Below are 25,415 nucleotides of genomic sequence, written 5' to 3' on the forward strand. Positions count from 1 at the left end.
GGTAATCCGGCTTCGGCGGCGGTGGTTGGTGCGGTTACGGGCTAGTACTACAGATGGCGCGAGTGTTGCGCTACTAACGCCACCTAACGGCGGGGTTACCCGTGCGCAGAGGCCTGTCTCTCTTTGGATTGGAATCGGCGAGTGTCGCGGACGTTTCACGCGCTCGCCGACCGTTTACGGGACCGTCCTGCGAAAAAGCAGGACACCGGAATGAACGAGCAAGATTGTTCGAACGCACCACTGTTCGTGTGACCTTACGTGCGAATAATTAGGCTTTGGTGTTGTGGGAGATATGGGGTTCTCCTCCGTACTCTTGGGACAAAGGAACGACAACACAGTAGTGCAAACAATCACAAGGGCATTTATTGCACCTTTCATAGATCAATGCCAGCTAGCCGAGTTGCTATCCCCAAAACATGCCGATGGGCGCGCGACAAATCTAGAAGTCTGACTCACCGAGCGACCGGATAGCGAGCGAATATGTTCGCCCCATGCTGGATCCCAACGCCTGGTCGTTCGCGTGTAGTCACGCGAATGGTGGCACGTTCCAAGGCGGCCACGCGAGACAGTCTCGCAGAAGCATCGGACGGCGCCCGCCGACGATCTCGAACCAAAGAGGACGCGCCTTGTCTTTCGGCGCCCGAGTAACCCCGCCGCGGCGCGACAGTCGCGCCATCTCTCGCACCGCGCTTGTACCACTCCGACCGCCGCGGGCGCCAGGCCACGCGAGCCGTGCGGGAGAACAGCATATCAGGGGATGCGTGAAAGTCGCGCATCCCCACATCCCCCCAACCTTAAATCACTTCTTATTCCGGCGAAACATGTGACACGGTCTAACGTTAACCCGCGCTTCGCGAACAAGATAGTACATGCAACAGTGGCCGCGCTGAGGAAATGTCCACACGCTGTCCATAGCATGCGAGCCGACATCGTCCCTGGGTACACCGCTGGCGTCCGCCGGTCACAGCAGCAGCTTTGCACTCGACGGCACGATTACAGGCCAGGACTCCGGAAACGACGACGCAGTAGTCGGTACGAGCAAGCGTCGCTCGCGCCGACGCGCCCTGCTGGCAAGAGCCGCCGTAGCTGTCGGTGACCGCCGGCTCTTTTGTCCGCCGCCGAGGGTTGTGAGCTGGATGCAGGTGGCCGCCGAAGTCGCTGCGCCGAACTGGCCACAGCATCATCATCGCCCGGGGTGGCTCGATCGTAGTCCGGGGCAGCAGCGCAGACGATGTGCAGGTGACAGCAAGCCAGGGGTGACTCCATTCACGCTGCCTACACTTAACACACTCGGCAAACACTAAAGTAGTGCAAGGGAGAGGAATTCTGCATGCGCATCGCCCACGTGGTACGATGTTCAACTCGGCTAGCAAAAGATCGGGCGGCTACTCAGTTGCTAAGTTCACGTGAAGGAAGCTCGCTTCCTTGAGTCGAACGAGTAATTTCAATTCGTGCGAGGCTAAATAGAATGAGGGAAGCAAATTGCAACGCCTCAACGCCACGGTCCACCAGATTGTGTCCCTCCACGTGCGACAGGCAGCTTCGTAAAGCCTTAGGCCTAAATCGTCGCTACCCTGACAACAACCGGCATCCAAAAACAACACCCAAAATGGGCGCAAAACAGGCAGCCGCGAGGAGACGTTAGCTCTGTGAGGTGGTCCTACTCCGCTCGGTGCACACAGCATCTGAGTTGACGGCGCCCACCGTCCCAGACGGTGTCGGAGCGCCCGGTGCCAGGCCGCAATACCAGTCAGCCCGTGGTGGCACCCGTGGCCCGCGGCCACCCGGCTCCCAGAGCCGCGACTTCATCCGAGTCAAAGAAATAGAAGCTATTTACATAAGAAATTCGGACCACCCACGAGGCTTCCATACTGACTCGCTTCAGGCTTGCCACTGCTCCGCAGGCGTTAAGCCTCGCTCTCCCAGGATGCAGACCACGTGACTCTCGTACCAACGAATGCCATTAAAAAAAAACACTTGCGAAAAGGCTTAGCATGTTGACATGTTCAAACACACTACAGCCACCGCCGCCTCGCTCAAGAAAGCACGCCGCCGACGCTAGCGATCAAAATCCACGCTAGGCCTACGCTTCGGTTCAAACAAAGGTCTCGAACGAAGCAACACTGTTAAAATTATCGTCCGATGCCCCGAGAGCCCCACGTTGGGCGCAGGATGTGGGAGATATGGGGTTCTCTTCCGTACTCTTGGGACAAAGGAACGACAACACAGTAGTGCAAACAATCACAAGGGCATTTATTGCACCTTTCATAGATCAATGCCAGCTAGCCGAGTTGCTATCCCCAAAACATGCCGATGGGCGCGCGACAAATCTAGAAGTCTGACTCACCGAGCGACCGGATAGCGAGCGAATATGTTCGCCCCATGCTGGATCCCAACGCCTGGTCGTTCGCGTGTAGTCACGCGAATGGTGGCACGTTCCAAGGCGGCCACGCGAGACAGTCTCGCAGAAGCATCGGACAGCGCCCGCGCGGACGTCCGCGCCCGCCGACGATCTCGAACGAAAGAGGACGCGCGTTGTCTCTCGGCGCCAGAGTAACCCCGCCGCGGGCGCCAGGCCACGCGAGCCGTGCGGGAAAACAGCATATCAGGGGATGCGTGAGAGTCGCGCATCCCCACAGTGTCCAGCAAAGGAGCGAAAACATCCGCTCGCTATCCACCCGGCGTGGTTGCTAAGTGGCTATGGTGTTGGGCTGCTGAGCACGAGGTCACGGGATCGAATCCCCGCCATGGCGGCCGCATTTCGATGGGGGCGAAATGCGAAAACACCCGTGTACTTAGGTTTAGGTGCACGTTAAAGAACCCCAGGTGGTCGAAATTTCCGGAGTCCCCAACTACGGCGTGCCTCGTAATCAGAAAGTGGTTTTGAAAGTGGCACGTAAATCAAAGTGGCACGTTAAACCCCATAATTTAATTTTAATTTAATTCGCTCGCTGTCCAGTCGCGGAGAGTCGGACTTCCGCGATTCGCCACGCGCCCATCGGCATGTTCTAATGGTAATAATTCGTCTGTCTAGATTGCTGCATAAAAGGCGCAATGCGCTTGTGATTGTCTGCACTACTGTGTCGCCGTTCCTTTGTCCCAAGAGCAAGTTTGAAACCCCACAGAAGCCACCGACTAAGTCTTCTTACAAGGTACCCATTTCCCATTCGCACCCTATTTGCGCTTCTGCGACAGATGGCGCTGCACTAGTCGGCTGGTGCAGCCTCACCATTATCATCAACGATATATCGCATTATATTTATGCACATGTATTTCGCGCCTAAAGTATGAAATATTTGTGCTTCAAAACCTTCCAGAGTCGTCGGACATGCCGGGAGCATGTCGGACTGTTTGGACCAGTTGGAAATATGTTGTACGCATTAATCGGTAAAGTTCTTTGATAAATGATATGGTTCCTGAGCAGCAGAAGACAGGTGGTCCACTTCTGTGAGCTTCAACGCATGACTAGTCATTTGTTATCTTGGTCTATATGAGTACTTTCCAAGCGATTTTGAGTCGCATCAGCAGTTGTTACGAGTGCCGCTTTCTTCTTTTATTCTTTTTTTTATTTGCGTCCGTCGGGACACTGGGGTGCTTGCCCCAACTAGCGAGCGCTTCGCTCTCGCTGTTTCCAGGCCGTGCATGTCGTTCTCGTAGAAAATAAAGAAAAACCCATTCGTTGATACGTTCTACCCTTCTATAAATACTGGTCATACGACGCATGCATTACCTATATGCGTGCATACAGACTATGCAACTGACAATGAACAATCGGTGCACTTTTAACAACTGTTCGTAGCATGGTGCGCCCTTCCTGCTTGACAGAGCTTGTTACCGTGAAGCCGACATGAAAAAAAAATTGGGTGTCGCAAGTGTCCTGGACTTGGTACAGCAATTTATTTTATGTTACAGTAGGTGGCCCCGAAGACGCTGTATCCGTTGCACAACTGTGGCGTAGATCCACAAGAGGTGCCAATGTGGTTGACAAGGATTTTTTTGCCTATGACCTCAATGTGATGAATAAAAACAGCAGTGGTAAAATACATATTTATTGAAGGTGAGCAAATTCTTACATTTATCAACCCACATAGCACTTTGTTTGTGGCCAGCATGAATGTGAACCTTTCAGTGGCCAAATATACATTCAGACAAATGACGAAGAAAAAAAAAAGCAAGTCACATATGAGAGGAACAATGGAACAAATCAAGGCAGCATATTTGACTACAGAACAGCATGGGATCTCTTCTATATTCATATATTACATTTCTGTAACGCAGAAATAAAACGGTATACCCATTCTGACAACAAATGGCTTCATCATTTTAAGTTGTTCCACTGTCTTCGTGTTTTAAAATTTTTTCACTTTCTAAAAGGCATAGTCAAAGTCCCGCAATGAGGGGGTGCTGCTTGAGTACTCTTTTATCTATCCTGTGACATTATATGACATACAGCACATTGGCGACACTTTGCAATTACTAAAGGAGTAACCGACACAGGTGCGGATCTTTAGATTTCAGTTGCAGAGCAATACGCAGTGCTCAAGATTTTGTAAAAGATGCTAAGCAGTTTGTACATTTGTTTGTTAGCTGTGCATTTAGATGCATGACAGTATGCTTGTCTCTAATACAGCTGCCGAATGATCTTATCTTGTAAAGGGTGACTCATTTTGAGTATGGGGCTGCTATTGCCAAAGACCACATTTGTACCTTCCAAAAGAACAGACATGGTATAAAGGGTTATTCTGTAATACAAGGTATATATGGCATGCCAAACATGAAACTCCTTACTACGAAGGCTGAAGACTAAAGAAAGCATTTGGTTGCATTCTTCTGTGTTCTCTGCACACAACTTGGCAAAAGAATTCACTTGAGTTATGAGAAAATAGCATGTTCCTTCAATTCTGAATAACTAACCTACAACATCATCACAATATCGACTTTATGAACAAAATTATCAGCTTACACATGAACAGATTTGTAGGTTATGCAAACGTGTGTGCAGCTTCTCTACTGAAGATGAAAAGCACCACACAGCACAGTCATTGAAACTTTGCCATAGCTACCAAAGTTCATTTTCGGCTGAGGTTACACCAGTCTTGTGATGATTGAAGGAGAAAGGCACATACATTGCTCTCAACACGAAAAAAACAAAACAAAATACAAGGCATGTTCAATGCTTTCAGAGCATTCATGAGGAGCACAATCAAGTCAACGCCCAGCAAGGGATTCATACACTACGCACACACTTTCTGAATATGCCAGCTGTGTCCGAGTCACAAAGGGTGGAGCAATATATAACACAAGCTGCACTGTTTCAGTCTATTTACTACCAGAAGGAAAGCTTGTGGCAAAGCACATGAGGTTAGTGAGAAACTAAGCAAACTGTTCTTGTTTAGACCAGTTAGTAAGATCAAATTTCCTTCTTAATTTCATGCATTTGATGTTGTAGATAACCGCTAACTGGAAAAAAATGGGTGAAAGGCACAGTGTACACATTCAATACATTCACTTTACTGAGTACCATAAGTCTGAAAATAAAGCTACACCAGCCACTAGTGCAAAACTGAAATTATCTGTCTTCCTACTGGCCGACATGCTCAAAGTTTTGTGAAATAGGCTACGCCTTCCCTGTAAAGCAATTTTACATCAGGAGAAAACAACTGACCCCCTCATGAGCTGTTCAGTACCCGATATCTGATTTCCAGCATACGCAGCAGGATTTTTCTAGTTTCTCGCAGTTATAATTGGTGATAGATGGGAAGCAGCTAATAAAGAAGTTGCACATTACTACTCATTCAAACTTTAGGGTTTTTTGGCCCAAAGGCACAGTTCAGGCATGAAATGCTTTGTAGCGGGGGCACAGACTCTGGATAAATTTTGAACACCTTTAACAAGGCACTCAAATGTCAGCGTGAATTCTTGCATTTCATCCCTCGTGAAATGTGGCCGCCTCCACTGAAACTCAAATCTGTGACCTAGTACTCAGCAACAGAATGCCCTCACCACTGAGCATCCTCTTCGGCAGGTTCCCGCTGCACTGGTTGAATATTTTCATATGGGAAGCCGTAATAATTGATGATGTTTATTGTGGAGCCCTCTTCCCTTCCTTAGTGCATGCCTCTTGCTTTTTCACTCTGCTCAATACCTGCAAGACAATATAGTAACACAGCTTTAGCCCAGGTTATTGTAGAATCACTCCAGAACAGTAACGTGTCTACTGTTGCATACTCTGCTGTTCAAGCAAATATGACTATTACTTGATTAATGCATGTCTGTGTTCTGTTGTATACAAATAAAAAAAATCCTAGTAACCATTTGGAGCATGACTTCTGTTTAGGCTCTCAATAGTCTTAAAATTTTTTGACTTTCAGCAGATTTTTCCATTGAATATAAGAAACTTCCAATATACTGAAGTAAGTGTCACACGTTTAAGAGCTCTGTAAATGTCAAAAACCAGATGTTATGATCCTGTCAATGGCTTCTAGCAGGATGTGTGACGGGGAGAATATTGACGCACAGCTGCACTCATAAAACAGGTCCCACATGTGACAATGAGGTGGCACTGAGAAAATAAACAAATGTAAACAACAGCGTGTTTCCTCACTACCGCTTTTGCTTGTGCCGCCCACGAAGTCTCACTTGCACCTTATTTCTAGCTATCTCCCAACAATGGTGCAGGTGCGGTAATATAACATTGTATGCATGTACAGCATATTGAAGAAAATGTCAAGGCCAGTTTGCTATTGCTGCAACGGCTCATTTTCCACTATTTTTCTTGTGTTAGGCTGCAGAAGCATGTAATGTGCAAATGTCTGTGTGACTAAAACCAAATCACAATAAATAAAAAATTATAGTCGCCAGGAAATGCTTTGTTCCTCTGATATTCATGCGATCTTTCAAGTAGGCACTGCACAAAATGCTGCATGCAAGGACATTTGTAAGAGCATCAAAGACAGAAAAAAGTCCAAGTAGAGAAAAAATTAACATGTGCATACCTTGTTGCTTGTATTGATCAAGCGCTGTTCCAGCCTACAAAATCTGGGCAGGCAAGGGTTGAGGCAGGGCATAAATAAAAAGACAGATGACACAAAAATTCCTTGAATAACAATGAAAACTGCAACATTTGGAGATAAAAAGCTGCAAGATAGAAATTTCAGCTAGTTGGAAACGATGAATACTTTAGATCATCATGGAAGACGACGGCAACACAATGAGAGGGTCATCGCTTGTCCTTTGTCTTTCTTTTCCTGTTGCTGTTGTCTTGCATGCTGATTTAATGCATGAAATAATGCCTTGCTTCTTCAAGCATTAGAAATACTTATTGAGGAAAGTAAGTGAGGTAAAAGGATTCTAGAATATTATAATATTTAAAAGAGCCCAAAATGATGAATGTGCAGGAAAATAAAACCACAAGTAATTAGCAAAACAATCAATCCATGCAATTAAGCAAACAGAATGCTATAGTCTTTGGCATCTGTTACAAGCACTGTAAAAATTAGGATCAAAATTTCCCTCGCATCTTCAAAAGAGCACTATATGAGTCATGGTACCTGTGAGTGGGATTGAATAGATAGTCTACGACCACATGACTGATTTAGGATAAAGTTTGTACAAATGAAAGACTGGTATAAATGCTTTGTCAAGATTTTTCAACCATGCTGCAGATAACTGTGAAAGCTATCAGCGATTTTACTGTATGCAATAGAGAACTCTTGTGCTGAAAAGTGGTTGCCAGCTTGCACAATAAAAAAAAAACAACTCCAGAAAGTGCCTACGATGTCTACAATGAGCCTTCTAGATTCTTTTGCAAACAAGGATACCCGTTGGTGGAGAGATTCTTTAGAAATGACCAGTGTTGCCAGCATTGTCCCTAAGAATGTAAGGCAACTTATGATGTAAAGTAAGAATGGATATGAGTATGCTTGGCCTACCATCCTTCCATGAGGTTATGTGATGTATTAGCACAACTTAATTGCATGTCTACTTTGCAGGACTTATGTGCGCGCTGCCAAAATAATAAAAATTTATAATTTCTTAACTTTTATATATATGTAACGCTTTTTTCATTATGCTGCTGAATTGAGAAAACCTCCATGGGAAAATAGGTCTTGAAGTCTGTTTTTATAGCTGACTAGTCTGATATGATAACAAAAAAATTGTTCACTCAAATGTCATGGCTGGATATGCACAGCTGCATGTCCAAATTAATGAAAAGCCCATTTTCTCAGGTTTGCTGAGGCAAAAGGTGCTTTGTTTGAGTGAACCCACACAAGGTTAACACTGTCTGGTAATTTCCTATGTGCACACTGCACACTTTAAACATCTCACAGCATCTTAAATGTCACATACTTCAAAGGCACCTTTTATTGTTTACAATGACGAAATGGTCTCGATAACAGTGTCTGCATAGGTGGACATGTATGCTATGGTCATCAAAAACTAGTTTCATCATAACGCATCTAACCTCAAAGACCTACTACACTACCATTACTCTCCTTTAAAGATTTCACAGTTGTACTGGCCTTTTTTCTTTCCAGGACGACAAACACTTTCTGAGGCATTCTTGCCCTGCCTTATGTCTCGTGTTCAAGGGATAATGGCCACCTGGATCGTGGCCACTTGGGCCATGAGTTCCACTGGTGGCATAGAACTCTTCACCTACTAACTCAATGGCAGAGGAGAACAAAAATAAAAGGGCGTTAGCTCTTTCACCTTCTTTTAATCTCGTTTGCTGCATGTGCTGTCAGAGGATCCTGTGTGACTAAAGACTGCTGCGTCGATGCCACAGCTGTTGGCGACGTTCTTCTGGCATCGTTTGTGCACATTCATACGGCACGCTGCATATAAAAGAGACGAACTCATCTGCAGCTTGCCATAAAGTGATTTCACCATGATGCATTAGAATGACAATGCGAGGATATAATGAATGAGGAGGAGGCCAAAACTAGCAGGCCTATCTGAATTTCCACAGGGCAGATCCCACTACAGATAAGATAAGCTACAGATCCAAGATAAGCTCGATTGATCCATTTCAGCTATACCAATGTTTACAAACTGGGCAACATGGCAGCGCTTTACGAAGATTAACTTTCAACACACTAAAGGTATCGAAACTTGAGGGTCTCAATATCAAGTAATTGTTTTTCTTGTTCCCGTTCTGACACCTTGCACCCAATTAGCACCTTTCGTGCAATGTGCTCGAAGAAAATGTTTTCACAGCGCGTACTGAAAACTGCCACAGCCATGTCTGCATGAGACCATCAGCGCATTGGCAAGGATCTGTATAGGGGTGCTGCATCAGTGCTGACCGGGGTAGTTGGAGATGTATGGGAGAGGCCTTTGCCCTGCAGTAAGCTTAAGCAGGCTGATGATGATGATGATGTATAGGGGTGCACTGCATGTATGCACTAGTGAGGCTCCCTCCCCTTCTAGCATGTTTGTACCCTGACCACGGGGTTGGTTTCCCAATTTAGCTCAGTTGTGAGGCATTTTCTCAAGCAGGTTATGTCACGAAAGGTTCTCACATTGCATTGTATGGTATGTATGGCATGGTGTGCACTGTACAGAGTAGTGTCGCAATCTATCGGTTAAGGTAAAACAATGAACATAGTGGCAACTGAAATGCCAAGAAAGGGAATGCATTTTCCTATGATGAGAAAATGGCTAGGTCACTGGACCTGATACTGTTATCGTAGGCGTAACAGTATCATTTTCATTCACTAAACATGTTGCGTTAGCTCAGCGCTCTTGCTTTGTAGCGAGACACAGCCATATCTATGGTATGTTTTCTGCGATAATAAAACATACAAATCATAAACATAGAGACTAATTGCATGCAACTGCATATAACACATGCTACCTTTGCAGTGAACTCCTTGCTCAGTCAGGCCAGCTAGCAATGTCCCACAGTGGTCGCAGAAGGTTGGCTGTCTGAAGCTTCGCACAGAAAACTGGTGCGGGTTGTTTATGATGAGATGGCTTCCAGTAGACAACTGCAACATGTAGACATCATTTTAGTCTTGTCCAAAGGGCATTGCAATCTTATAAATGGCTGGCTCATACATGTTTTCCTCTGTCGTGCTTACTTTGCCTGTTATATCATACAGGTTGCAACTCATGCTTCTGAAATAATTACTGTTTGCATATTGATAATGCATATTCCCTTTAAACTAGAGCACCATGTACATCATGCATTGTAGTTCAAATGAGTCAGCTCGTATGCTGTTGTTTGAAAGCACCAATCTACACATTGTCAGGCATGTGGTTCAAATGATCATGGCACTTTTTAACGCCATAGTTTGTTCGTCATATTTCTTTGGAAGGAATAAGAATTGATTGAACATAACACCATGAAGGCAGCCCTATGAATAACTTTTCACAACAGCCGGCGATGGTGCAATTAAGTTGCAGAATATTGCAATAACAATACAATGTAGGAATTTTGCAGCATGTTTTACCTGCCACCTGCAATTGGCAAGAAACTCATCTGGCTGCAGGAGCTGCGCCAAGATATTTCTATTCTGGGGCAATACATGATCCTCTATTTTCTTTGGGAGCGCATCAGGACACTCCCTTGCATGGTGGAAGGAGGGGGAGAGGGGCAAGAGAATATATTGAGGGGGGGGGGGGGGGGGGCGCCCTCACCATCTTTTAGAGACACCCCTGTGTAGCTTACAAAGATAATTCTTGTAGAAATATTCGATACAATGTAAGGCTTCCTTAGCCATTGCTTCTCTGTCTCAAGTGTTTTTTAATCTGTAAACTCCATTGACTGCAAAGACCTTTGAGCTTGTGTGTTTATTATCTGAACTAATATAAAGTGAACACGGTTAATATCACTGCTTTGTAATTCGATTGTTTAGACGGTGTCACGCCCTCATTCATTCATTTGCACCATTAGGAGGTAGCTGGAAGATGACTCAACATGAGGAACCGCCGGGTCAAGTTTGCTAACACTTAAATCAGTGAAAGAAGAAGCAAAGCTTTTCAATGCCGCAGTACAGCCTTTGTATACACGCTCACCTCATCATCGATGATTTGCCTTGTATTTGCACATCTGGTGATCACTAGCATGTGACATCTCTTGTGAACTACACACGTGCAGGCTGCATAAGAACCAAAATGAAACGATGGTTTGCATTCCTCTTTCTCAGCGCATATTTTATCACCTCCTCCTAAAAATTAGGAAAACACTGGGCCCTCTTGAATGGCATCTGCCAACTTGCATATTTTTCATTCTCTTTTGCTCCCTTTATTCTGTGTTTCCTATATCCACAATGGATATAGTAGAAAGCAGTGAGTGCCATGATAGCTATTAACCGCAGCAACAGCACAACTATAGCCGCTCTCACTATGAAACCTGAAAAACAAAAGGAAATTTGGGACAACAATGTCTAGAAAGGTGATGCTTTGTTTTGTATGTGCTTGCCCGTCTTTATATGAATGTATCCGCTATCCTTTTGCGAAAGTCACTGTTTATTTTTAAAGGTTTCTGAAAACTGACCTAGGTTTGATCCACTGAAATATGCAAATACATAAACTGATGTGTTACTACCCAAATACATAAATTTTACTTAAGCACAGATTTTGTTTGTTGGTAGCTAAAGATAGTTGCACCTATTACTCTGAAGCAAGTAAATGGCAGGGACTATGCAATCATGTAGCTGCAGTACTTGATTGTGTGAGCAAAAAATAATAAAATGATAGGAGCACAGAAAGACAACCGAGCCGAACAAGAACTGTGTTCCTGTGTGTTAGATTTGCACTGCAGCTAAAGGAATACAACATGGCAGTTCCGACTTTCCATATTTTACTCTAAGTGACGGTCCGTGATCTCGAAACCAAAGTAAAACAATGTCAAGCCTAACAGTGCCCTCAAGAAGCTACTGTAACAGCCTTTCAAAGATCACTCTAAAGTTCGCTTCCCTAGAGGTGCACTTGTCGTGACGCAGAATGTGGTCACATGGGAGCAGAACATTATGACATTCTGGTGCTAACTCTGGCTCTCTCAGTCATTTGCTATGATGCTACACGTTGCAAGCTTGATGTAGCAGCCATACCAGCATAGCAGACGACCAAGTGAGCCAGAGCGAGTGCCAAAACGTCAAAATGTTGTGCTCCCAGGTGACCACTTTCTGCTTCATGACACGTACACCTCAGGGAAGCAAAATTCAGAGTTGTTCGTAAAAAAAAACATTAAATAAAATATTTAGGAAGCTCTAAGGCTTGCCATATTTTTTCTATGGTCTTTAGAATGAGGATAACCTTAACGTAAAAAAATGATAAGTCGACATAGTCATGTCAGACCTCCTTTAAAGGCATGAGAAAAGAAACGTAATGGTTTTCAAGTGCCATGAGGCCAGTTACCTTTGCACTGGTAGCCTTGCTTTCCAATGCCCCTGGAAAATCGAACAGGAAAAAATGGCACAATATATATTGCAGTCAATACTGCAACATCAGCATCTTAGTGTCAAAAAACTCTTCAGTAAGGTATTATGAGATGGATAAAGCTTTGCTGCGAGTAACAAGAAGAAAATAATGTGCCAGGCTGACACAAAACCTGTAAGTAATGATGCCTTGATGCAGTAGGAAGTCTTAGATCACTATATCTCAAATGAGCCCATTTCATTTTTCTTTTAAAGAAAATGCAAGTCTCAGTACATTTGCCCCACCAAGACTATTTTTCTTTCTTTCTTTTGAAGCTCAAGAAAAACAATAGGGCATGCTCACTGCAATGAGAGACATAACCTATAACTATAGGTGCCACAGGCAACTGAACTCATGCGTGTGTACAGAGACCACTTTTATGGTCATGCCCAGGCATATTTCAAATCAGGTCAGTTTGTTCACAAGAATCATGCTAAAAACAGATACATATTCATACGCAATCAAAGTAAAATGATGGAATCTGACAAGGTAACTCATTTTAATTCTAAGCAAACTCCAGCTGTAACACTAAAATATGTCAAGCACAGGTATGCCTAAATTGGGCAACGGGTATACCTTTATGGAAATATTTCAAAGAAACTGTGCAGAAGAATGTTCGGGGCCAGTAACAACCTGGAGTCTTCGAATTTCAGTTACATGACAAGCCTCTCACCATATGAAACCATGGCAACGGGAGCAGAAGCTGGGCTGCCGCAGAATTGTGGCCACAAACTTGTGGCCATTGATCTCGTGCACCTTCCCTCGCGCAGGGTTCTGGCGTTGGATAAGGGCGTGTCGCTCTTTGGACTCATGTTGGCACTCCTCCACCACATTCTCATCTGCATGTAAGGCAAGACATGATGGACATGACAGATATGCTGCCCATAGCACCTAGGCAAGTATCCGCTAATGGAGAGTTAACAATGCTTAAGCATGGTACAAATGTATGGAAAATCAGAAACAATGATGATAATAATGCTGATGATGATGCAACAGGCTTATTTTGACAAAGTAGGAAGCTGAACAACAATGAAGCCTGAGCATTGCCGTTCATGGTCTTGTACAGTCATGGTCAATGACTGTACAATGACCATGAACCATTGACCATGGTTCATGGTCAATGGCCAATAGGCCATTGACCAAAGCAAAAATGAAAACAAAGGAGAGTCACAATAACATCACAGACAATATATTTTTACTTTGATATGGGGTTTGTGTAAATGCATTGCGAGGGGTGTTACCACGTGAGAAACAAAGCGTTATGATGTGCAAGCAAAGAGCGAGACTACTATGTGGGACTAACTAAACGACACAGAAACGAAGTACTGAAGGCATGGGACAAACTTTGTGAATATAAACGTCACAATTAAGCATCGGTCGTTTCTGCTTCACTTATATTACTTATACTTATTACTTATAGCCTTATATTACTTCTAAGATAAAGCCTAAAGGGCACACTGCTATAGGTCATGGTGCGCCTCTAATCGCTTCGCAAATAACCGCAAGCGCCAAGACTGCATACCATATAGAGTAATTCTGTGCCACAGTTTGTTCACAATTGTGTGATATTTGCCCTAAATTTCCATGGTGTTGAACTATTTAGAGTGTAACTTCATCCTCTAACAGTGCACTGAAATATCATTTATTTTAAATCGTAATTTTATCCCAGGATTGTGATTCATATGGGCATCTCCTTACTCTACAGTGGAACGCCTTTATGGCAAAGTCCTTGGGTCGTCCAAAATCATTCCTTAAACAGGCCAATTTGTTGCAAAGGTCGCGCACCACACAGCTCACAACAGAGCCGGGACATAATTGTTTCTTTGTTATACAGCTCATTTCACTGTAGAGGTGCTTGACTGTAAAGCTTGCCGGTGAATTCATGAAAAAAAAAAGAAAAAGAAAAAAATACCTTCCTGACAAGAAAGTACTTGGCCTGAAGAGCCAGAGAAAGGAAAAAAACACAGAAAATGATATCCAGGTTCTTTTACATATGAAGTTCAATTCGCTGACTGTCAAAAAGCTCTTTGACGTTTCCTACCATGACGATTTGCTTGAGAAACGCACTTTCACTGCACTGCATTCTGGCAGACATTGAGCAGAGATGGTTCAAAAGTCTGCTCATGAGTTGCTGTTTAGTGGTGGCACAGCGACACATTTTGTTTTTTTTTTTTTGCTTTTTTTGTCACAGCTTCCTTTGGCATAGACTCTCCTCACGGAGTCCGTGCGAAGATGAAACAAGATGTAGTGGCAGTGAGGCTGAGATGCATCACTAAGTTGAGAATAAAGAGACAACATGTGGTTCTGTATTCATGCGGGGGAGTGAAGAACATCTTGCTTCTTGAAATGAGCTAATACGTGGTCCGAAATAGCTGGTAACATTGGCTCAAAATGGCGCTATTACAAAATTAGATAATATGGCGGTATTTGACAATGACCGGAATGGCACCCTGGAAACAGTAATATGTACATAGCAGTGCACTCATGTGGCTTAAAACACCATATGTTCTCAGCGCCCTTAGCCTGACAAAGCCTATGGGCACCATGTGTGCGTGTGCTCATAATAGAGACGCTTGTTTACAATCTGTTCTTTCTGAAGTGCAGGCAGGTGGTGTGGCCAATAAAACTTCTGCATATGGCTAGGGTGTCGCAGCGAACATTAGCTAACTTGTTAAAAAAAGATAAAAAGAATATGGTGACAGATATGATCTTAATACCTATGGTGTTCAGTCGCGAGATCTCTGACAATTAAGTACCCTATGTCTTTTGGTCGCATCTTAAATTAAATTATGGGGTTTCACGAGCAAAAACCACTTTCTGATTATGAGGCATGCCGTAGTGGAGGACTCCGGAAATTTTGAGCACCTGGGGTTCTTTAACGTGCACCTAAATCTAAGTACACAAGTGTTTCCGCATTTCGCGCCCATCGAAATATGGCTGTCGTGGCTGGGATTCAATTCCGTGACCTCGTACTCAGCAGCCCAACACCATAGCCACTGAGCAACCACGGCGGGTTTGGTCGCACCTTGCATATTGTTTTTACAGAGAAGCTGTGTACCTCTACCCCTCAATGCATTGTTGGGTATGTGGTCAAAAATAACATCTTTCCTGGGCCAATTCGGGAGATAGTGCAATCATAGGCTAAATGTAAGCAAAAAGTGAGTATATCCTTTTGAATCACACATACAGTGCATACTACACAGGTTGTTTTGATAAAGAAAACCATAAAAGACGTTTTGTGTTAACATGACGGATGATAAGGCAGTCGTTAACAGTGGGAAGCACATAATGACTGATAACATCTGCTTGTAACAGGGGGCATAATGTCAATACCCATATAAAATATAAACTAAAGTGCAGGTTTGTGTCAGTACAGTTCGTAATATAGCATCTGACATTGCTACATTACATATAAACAAAGAGGGCCCGCCTAGTAAGCGGTTGCATTTGTCTTGTGACAGTGCTATGGGACGGCCACGTATAGTGAGGACTCTTGGAAGAGCCGCATGCTAAGAGGAGTGGCAAACAGAACAGAGGCAACAATGTGAATAACAGAGTCGTACTCATGCCACCAATGAACATCGTGTCCAGGACGCTCAGTGCAAGTGCCAAGTGTGGCAGGATGATGATGAATGTCGTGAAGCCAAAAATGCGGCCAAGCGACAAAGGTACAATGCAATCAATCGTTTAAAGGGTGCACATTCTAAATTTAAGAAGAAATTTCCCAACACAATATTTGGATTTAGTTGCTCCATGTGTGATCGACTGTGGTTCCAGTTTAAGTGCATTTCGCTTGTCTGTGATCCACTCTGGAGGTGCACGAAGCAGCTGCGCAAGCAGAGTTGCACGCCATTGAAATGTGTTTGGCTAATAATTAGGTAAGGTGAAAGCGAATGTCGCCATGTGAATAACTTCAAGCCGCATTGCAATCGGTAATCATTCTAAGTCTCGTTTACAGCTTCACTGTCCAACTATCTTCACAGCATGGATTGGAGCCCAAGTTTTTAATGGCGTTAAGGGCCCTGTACTGCAGAAAATCTGGCGTTGGCATCCCTGGTCCAACGCTGACCGTCATTTTGGCAAAAATCATTCCAAACCAAGCAACCCCCAACCACACATATGCAGACCCTTCGTGAGCACAAATAAGTTACTGAAAATTGAATTTCTGAAACTAAGATACGTGAGAAAAATCGTAAAGTATGACTTACACACAACGTACAGACATGATAGCGTCAGTTTGTAATTTGAATATAGGGCAAAACATAATTCTGTTACATGGAAACTCAAACAGAAACCTCTTTTCCAGCGTTTCTCCCAATCACAGACCAGCCACAGCGTCGAAAAGCTGAGCGCGCGGACGCGCGCGAATCTCGGACACGACGGAGCGGCGTGCCCAGTTCCTGCAACACCTCCAGATGGCGCTAACCTCCGCCGCATCGCGGCCCTTGCAAGAGGCCGCGTTTCTACCAGAAAGCGCGCCTCCGTACACAGCGTTTCCTGCTAGCGTTTCCCAGCAAACATTACGGTTACATAAGCTGCAGTTGCCGGGAAGCGTGAGCAGTCAGGGATCTTTGAATGCTATCGCGTTCTACTCCTAAAGGCGAAGCTTAAGCGTCTTACAATTTTTTGAGACCGCAGGTGTTAGGCGCCCCTTTCTGCGGTCAGCGTCGGCGTAACCGAGCTACAAACACAGCGAAGGATAACGAACGTTAACGAACTTCCCAGTAACGAACGGTATGCATATGTTATCAGCATGACATAGATAGCATTGCCGACAGGAAAATAGCGGGCGCGGCGTTTTCAAGAAAGGAAACGCAAGCACGGCAGATGATTATTGTTGTGTGGCAGATATACACTCCAAAGGGTGTAAACTTTTGTTAGGGTGTAGCTACCTGATAATTTGCTATTGCAATCAATGCTTCGTCTTTCGGACGCAACTGTGACTTCTTTTTTTAATGGCTTGGCTATAACTGGGGCAACACATTATAGTCATATAGTATACGTGAACGCTATATAATGTAGCCTTTCCGTTGGCACTTCTTTAGTAGGGAATGAAACAACGTGGAAGTACGAAGAACGAAACGGACAACTGCCCTAGAGTACCGAAGTAAATTCTGTCGCCTAACGGACAAATATAAACTTCAACTCGCGTGATTTTATTTTCACTAAAAGATTGTTAGACCAAGCACTCCTAAATCGAAGTTCGGCTGCATCTGCCTTCTTACATACTCTGCTGAAAAAAAAAAGAACTGCATATTACGCAGACGGAGACGGTAACATATTTTGCTACGTTTTCAATAAAAACGTTAGTTCTGACTCCCATACGCGTAATAAGTTGCGCTGTTTTTCCCTGCATGTTATCTGTACAAACTTATTGCCTAAATAACAGCTCTCATGAAAGTAATTAGATTCTCTGTGCAGCTCGCAATGGCAGTAAATAAACACTACAGGAAAGAAAAATGCAACATTACAACTAAGTTGCTTGGTTTACGAGACTTACCCGGTATGAGGTTGATGACAACATGTAGTTTGCCTCCAGGCTTGAGGTCAATCTGTCAATCATGGTACGTTTTTCATCATAAGTATACAAATGAATACTGTAGTCAAATATAGACTTATAGTACATGCAACATCGACAACATCAACCATACCGTACATGTAAAAGAACTGATTAAAAGTGTGCTACTGCGATGCCCACGGAAGAAGTAAGGGGTGGATGGTCTGCAACGCATACCCTTCCCCTCTGCCATACCGATGAATGAAGGCTTGAATATATATAGTTTGTATAGTGCTTAGCCAGCGCAAAGGATCCCCAAAATTATTATGCTGGGAGATTCGTACACTTTAAAAATATTTTTTCTTCAGCACTCTTTCTGAAGTACTTTTCATCGCATGCCATACACTCTTAGAAGTGTACACCCTTTGGGGTGTATATTTGCCACACAGCAATAATCGTCACCTGTCTTGCTTGCGTTCCCTTCCTAGAAAACGCTGCGCTCGCTACTTTCCTTTCGACAATGCGCATGCCGTTCGTGCCTTGGAAGTAACGGGCTCGCAGCGTCGAAGAAAGGAAATGCGTACAAGACAGATGTTGATTATTCACTCTAAAAAACAGTTACACCCTTTGGAGTGTATATTTCTCACACAACAATAATCGTCATCCGTCTTGCCCACATTTCCTTTCTTTAAAGGACCCTGAAACGGTTCGGACAAATTTTGTAAACGTGTAGGGTACAGCTTAAGTAGGACATTCGCACCACAATTTAAGTGAAGCGTTACGTATTAATGAAGCTACAAGCGATTACAAGTTACCCTCCTCCCTAGCCATGCTTTTCCTCCTCAACTCGTTCACCGAGCGATCGGGGCTAAGCTCCCCCTTCACTGGTTCTGCGTCACGATGCCACGTCACATCGTCCATTTCCGGTTGTTTTGGAGCCCGCCCCCGCCCGCGAGAAACCTCTCGGCTAGCCGCTTGGCCGTCGACCCCAAGCGAGAGCTATCGAAGCAGCGTGCGTTACGAGCATTCTGTCGCAGCGCCGAACGTGTCTGGTATTCCGGTAACCACACACTGGCTGAACGTTTCGACGGAACGGCGGAGGCATAAACTCAAGTTGATGAAGGAACCTTAGCGCAGACGTACGTGAGCTGCCGATCGGTCTCCACGGTCCAGCCACCCGTATAGGCGCAGAGCTTAACCAGCCAAAGAAAGAGCTAATATTGCTCTAACCAAGTGTAAAACATTCTAAACATTTATAAAAACCACGTGTTAACGATTATACTCTTGCAAAAAATTTACGCCAGCAGCAAAGAAGATTACATTCTGTTACTGCTACTGTGTCTGGTTGAGCTCTATGCCACCAGGTGGCTGCAGACCATTCACATTTGCGCTTCTGTTCATCCCCTGAAACCACACGCAAGGGGACACGGCCCTGTCCCCTTGCACTTGCGTTTACCCTAACACCGGACTCGCGAAACGCTATTGCGTTAGTAATCTCCCGGTGTAAAGTGACGGCCGCAATCGCACAAATCCTGGCGCCGATCGGATAGCGGCAGTCCGATGCGCTGCAGCCAGTCTGCTCGTCTACTGGCTTGCAGAGGGACACGATGTCGCAGCTTGATATATTGCCAGTCGCTACGTTCGCAGTCCCCAACGCAACAAAGTCGAATCATAGCGCTCGCGAAAAGACAAACTGCCGGCGGAGCTCTCGTCAAAGACGGAGCACGTTGTAACACAAGCAGACGACACTTGCTGTGTGCCGGAAGTGCTTAAGTGTACTGAAAAATCGTTCTTGTGCCTTCTCTTTATGCTACTTTCTTTTTATAAAAACAAATTAACTAACATTCCAACTATTACAAACATCATTTGTTTACCATAAAGTTGGAAAATTTATCGATCACGCGTCCTGGTCAGCCAATCGGATAGCTCGCCCCACTGACGTCATATGGGTGATATCGGTCATATGGGTAGGGGCGGCTTAAAATTCCGCCGAGCAGTGTGCTGCGATCGGCAGCGATGTGCATATTTTAAAGCCTTATAATAAATTACGCGCTTTACGCGGAGCACTTAGATGTGTCAATTAATGATCAGGACCTACTCTAACGGCTCAGTACGTTTGTAGAAAATCGTCAAAATCGTTTCAGGGTCCCTTTAATGCTGCGAGCCTGGTACTTCCAAGTCACGAACGGCATGTGTTATCAGCATGACAGAGCATTCTCGACAGGAAAGTAACGAGCGCAGCGTTTTCTAGGAAGGAAATGCAGGCAGCTAGACAGACAACGATTATTGTGTGGCAGATATACACCCCAAAGGGTGAAAAATTATTTAGAGTACACTCTTAAAACGGTTGCACCTTTTGGGATGTACATTTGTCCCACAACAATAACCGTCATCTGCCTTGCTTGCGTTTGCTTTCTTGAAAACTCGGCGCTCGCTACTTTCCTGTCGAGAATGCTGCGTCACACTGCGTTCGTGACTGGGAAGTACCGGACTCGCAGCGTTAAAGAAAGGCGGGCAAGACAGATGACGATTATTGTTGTGGGACAAGATACGCCCCAAAGGGTGTAAATTTTTCTAAGAGTGTAGATATATCAGACGTTTCCAAAAAATTACACCCTTTGGGGCTTATCTTGTCTCACAACGATAATCGTCATATGTCTTGGCCGTGCTTCCTTTCTTGAAAACTCAGCGCTCGCTACATTCGTGCCGAGAACGCCGTGTCACGCTGATAATGCGCAAGCAGTTCGTGACTTGGAAGTACCGGGCTCGCAGCGCTAAAGAAAGGAAATGCGGGCAAACAGATGACCATGTATGTTCTTTGTGGGACGAGATAAGCCCCGAAGAATGTAAATGTTTTGCAGAGTCTGATGGATCTATGGCGTGCGACGAAAAGTACTTCACAAGGGGTACGGTATGGTACGAAAAACTTCATTCCGGTCCTTCAGGTCGCGCTAGATTCCTTGCCCGAAGCGGGCCGCTCCCACGTCAGGACCGAAAGGCGTAGCCTAAATTTCGGCCGCATCGCGGGCCCGATGGACTGCCCGTGTCTGTGCTGACGAAAAATTATTTCGAAATGTACAAATCTCCCAGTCTAATAATTTTGGGAATCCTTTGCGCTGGCTTGAAATAAGCACCATAAAACACACACACACACACACACACACACACACACACACACACACACACACACATATATATATATATATATATATATATATATATATATATATATATAATATGTGAGATACAAAACCTTAATGTCGTAAGTTGTAAGGATTGATATGCGTCAAAAGTCTAAGTATCCGGATAACACTCCACACTCTCTTTTGGGGTTTCCGAGTCCTTGCAATAAAAATGTGCTAAAAGGAAAATTTTAATCGTGTTTCCAACTTGACGACTTTTTGACTGAGGCAAAACAAAATTCACTTTTTTTTTGTAGTTAGCTGGAGAAAGTGACACAGCCCACATATTCCTCGTCGATCACTTTCAGGAATACTTCAACTTTTGCGTGACGCACCTGACTGAATTGAGCTCGGTGAATAGATGCGCAATTGAATAAAATACGCACAGACGCCATTCCCGAAATTGATCCATCTATAGGACTATGACACGGCCCCAAACCTCGCAAATATAGAAGCACGTGTGAAGGGCGCTCACCCAAACGTCGTTCTCGTATCCGCCCGATCGCTTATTCTGTATCGATTCGACCAGCTCGTCGAAGGTAACGCTGCCCTTGGCAACCGGCAAGTCGTCAGAGTTGTGCGTCGCCACGTGAAAGACGGTGAAACCAACATTCCTCGCGCCGTGCACATCGGCCGTGAAACACTCGTTCCAAACTAAATTCGTCGTCTTGCGCTTGGTGTTCGAACGGCTGATGAACATGCCATCGACACTGAGGGTGACGTAGAACGTGTCTGCCTGTTGGTCCCTTGATAAGATCACGTCCTCCGCTTGCAGGTCAATTGCGTCGAACACCGTCGCTTCGCATATCTTCACTTTGACCCTCCCCGTAAACCGCGACATTTCTGCAGCACTTTTCTTCGGTGCCGATTTGGTCCCGGCTGCCCCATACGATGGGCTGTCGTCGGCCGCTTTAAGAGCGCCGTAGTTCATGACTTGAGCCATGTCAGTGTGAGCAGAAGTAGCGTCGCACTACACCAAGTCTCCGTTGATGCTGCGCTGTCGTCGCCTCAGCTGCACCTACTACAGCTACCGCGAAACACCAATCACTATGCAACCGCGCACCGAACACCCTAGCAACAGAGCGCGACGGCACAACTAGCGCCGGCTGTCCAAAGGCCTGTTGCACCGAATCGCGCATGCGATGCCACGCGTCTACGACGCAATCCAGGATTTCGACGTCAGACACGGGCGCCAGTGCGAACGTGTTTGTTTCCCTTGTCAGTGGCCCAACGGTCGACGACTTCCGTTCTGTTACGAACCGGCCTTGACCGCTCTCCCTCTCGAAGGCTCACTTCGGAAATTACGACACATAGCCTCTGAGACGCGAGACGTTCATTTGAGGGATCGCCCTAGGTTTGTGCGAAGGCGCCAATAAGAGCGGGCTTGAGAGAGAGAGAATTACATGGAAAATCTTGGGGCGTTTGCTCCTTGAATAGATTACTCTGTCTAGGCAGTATAGTGGAGGTTTCTTAGCGCGCGTTGTATGCGTTTGTCCCTAGGCGTGCCGGCATTGCGGAGTGGGGTCGAGTTTGTTAACGCTCGGACGCTGGCTGCCGCCGCGGTGAAATTGGTGAAACAGCGGGCGCTGACGCCTCATTTGGCGACCACTGTGTCCGACAAGCTGTCTCGCGCCTTACAGCGATGTACAAGTTGTTGTTGTTGTTAAAAACTTTATTTAAACAGAGGTGTTCCGGCCACGTACAGTTTCATACTTCGGAGAAAACTCGGAGCACATTGCATCGCGATGCGGTGAGCGCTCGAGTGGCTCGAGTCAGGCGGCGGCAGCAGCTCGCGCAGGCGCAGACGCTCGCGGGCGGAGCCTCGAACCGCGTCGTCTGCTACGGTGGCGCGCGCTGGCCGCATTAGCGTGCTACTTCAGAGGCAGCGAGCGTATTTCATCGATACTGCGTGAACTGAGCCGATATTGTTTTTTGCGGGCGCGAGAGAAAAAATCTGGGGGATTTTGCTCCTTTAATATATGACCCTGCCTAGGCACTACGAAGGAGGTTTCTTAGTGCGCGTTGCATTTGTTTGTCGCCAGACATGCCGGCATTGCGGAGCGCGGTCGAGTTTGTTTACGCTCAGCCGCTGGCTTTCCCCGTGGAGAAGCAGTGGGCGCGGATGCCCCATTTGGCGATCGCTGTAGGGGCAATGTTCTGACTGGTGTATATATCCAAGTCGCGGGCTGCTTTTTTCGTCGCAACGATAGATTGGGTTTTTTACAAGCACTGCTCCAGGAGGGCGCATGTAACCGGCAAGCGGAGGTCTAAGGAGAGCACCTGAGGTTATAATAAAGCAGGCGGCGCAGGATCTCCCGGGCACCCAAGGGGTAGTGGGGGAATCAAAGCTGAAAGCAGGGCGGCCCGCGGAGGCCGAAGCGTGCCAGGGGGTGTTCGCATAAAAAAATTGGCTCTGCGCGATAGCGGACAGCCGATCTTATACACCCCTGGCACGCGCAGGCCTCGGCGAGCTGCAACCCACGGGCCAGTTTGGGTTCTAGCTTTGGTTGCCGCTTTGGTGTCCTGGTGGTGCCGTCAATAATGCGAAATAATGACACGTTGTTACAATTAGAAAAAAAAAAAACACGACTGAATAAATATAATTACGTCCAGCGGCCAACTTGTGACGCTAAGTTGAGCATTACCGCAACTTGCGACCTTTTTCAATATATGCAGCCCGGGCTCTACTATACGGTCGCTACCGCTCCCACATCTGTGATGTTATTACAAGGTACTTCGCCGTAAGGCGCGAGAAAGCTACGATCCGCCACGACTGACTTAGCACGACCGCCGCAGGTGTGAGACAGTCTGTCACACAGCGGTCGCCAAATCGGGCGTCAGTGCCCGCTGCTTCACCTATCTTACCGCGCCGGAAGCCAGTCATCATCATCATCATCATCATCATCATCATCATCATCATCATCATCATCATCAGCCGGGTTATGCCCACTGCAGGGCAAAGGCCTCTTCCCATTAACTCGCGTTTGTACCCATACTTCTCCAACTACCCCGGTCATGTACTAATTGTGGCCATGTTGTCCCTGAAAACTTATTAATCTCATCCGCCCACCTAACTTTCTGCCGCCCTCTGCTACGCTTTCCTTCCCTTGGAATACATTCCGTAACTCTTAATGACCAGCGGCTATCTTCCCTCCTCATTACGTGTCCTGCCCATGCCAATTTCTTTTTCTTGATTTGACTAAGATATCATTAACTCGCGTTTGTTCCCTCACCCAATCTGCTCTTTTCTTATCCCTTAACGTTACACCCATCATTCTTCTTTCCATAGCTCGTTGCGTTGTCCTCAATTTAAGTAGAACCCTTTTCGTAAGCCTCCAGGTTTCTGCCCCGTACGTGAGTACTGGTAAGACACAGCTGTTATAAACTTTTCTCTTGAGGGATAATGGCAACCTGCTGTCCATGATCTGAGCATGCCTGCCAAACGCACCCCAGCCCATTCTTATTCTTCTGATTATTTCAGTCTCATGATCCGGATCCGCAGTCACTACCTGTTCTAAGTAGATGTATTCCCTTACCACTTCCAGTGCCTCACTACCTATTGTAAACTGCTGTTCCCTTTCGAGACTGTTACAGATTACTTTAGTTTTCTGCAGATTAATATTTAGACCCACGTACCTTCGGCTTTCCCTCTCGAGGTCAGTGAGCATGCATTGCAGTTGGTCCCCTGAGTTACTAAGCAAGGCAATATCATCAGCGAATCGCAAGTTACTAAGATATTCTCCATTAACTCTTATCCCCAATTCTTCCCAATCCAGGTCTCTGAATACCTCCTGTAAACACGCTGTGAATAGCATCGGAGAGATCGTATCTCCCTGCCTGACGCCTTTCTTTATTGGGATTTTATTGCTTTCTTTATGGAGGACTACGGTGGCTGTGGAGCCGCTATAAATATCTTTCAGTATTTTTACATACGGCTCGTCTACACCGATTCCGCAATTCCTCCATGATTGCTGAGGTTTCGACTGAATCAAACGCTTTCTCGTAATCAATGAAAGCTATATATAAAGGTTGATTATATTCGGCACATTTTGCTATCACCTGACTGATAGTGTGAATATGGTCTATTGTTGAGTAGCCTTTACGGAATCCTGCCTGCTCCTTTGGTTGACGGAAGTCTAAGGAGTTCCTAATTCTATTTGCAATTACCTTAGTAAATACTTTGTAGGCAACGGACAGTAAACTGACCAGTCTATAATTTTTCAAGTCTTTGGCGTCCCCTTTCTTATGGATTAGGATTATGTTAGCGTTTTCCCTAGATTTCGGTACGCTAGAAGTCATGAGGCATTGCT

The 25,415-nt window shown here is 45.6% G+C and overlaps 1 protein-coding gene across 2 annotated transcripts; it reads right to left on the reverse strand.

The window, feature by feature from the left end:
• Nucleotides 1-4,031: 4,031 nt before the first annotated feature.
• On the reverse strand, nt 4,032-22,333 carry LOC126534383 (calcium-independent protein kinase C-like). Of its 2 annotated transcripts, XM_072289210.1 has the most exons (9): nt 21,581-22,333; nt 17,927-17,978; nt 13,100-13,265; nt 12,367-12,398; nt 11,023-11,105; nt 9,860-9,992; nt 8,713-8,837; nt 6,996-7,038; nt 4,032-6,145 (listed from the first exon to the last, which is right to left on the reverse strand). In XM_072289210.1, the coding sequence occupies exons 1-7, from the start codon at nt 22,046-22,048 to the stop codon at nt 8,719-8,721; spliced, it is 1,053 nt and encodes a 350-aa protein (XP_072145311.1). In that variant the 5' UTR covers nt 22,049-22,333; the 3' UTR covers nt 4,032-6,145; nt 6,996-7,038; nt 8,713-8,718. The 2 variants fall into 2 exon arrangements, with proteins under 2 accessions (XP_072145311.1, XP_054928829.2); XM_055072854.2 differs by lacking the exon at nt 6,996-7,038.
• Between the last annotated feature and the right edge of the window lie 3,082 nt (nt 22,334-25,415).

Source organism: Dermacentor andersoni, chromosome 7 (genome assembly GCF_023375885.2).
Source record: "Dermacentor andersoni chromosome 7, qqDerAnde1_hic_scaffold, whole genome shotgun sequence".
Lineage (NCBI taxonomy): Eukaryota > Metazoa > Arthropoda > Arachnida > Ixodida > Ixodidae > Dermacentor > Dermacentor andersoni.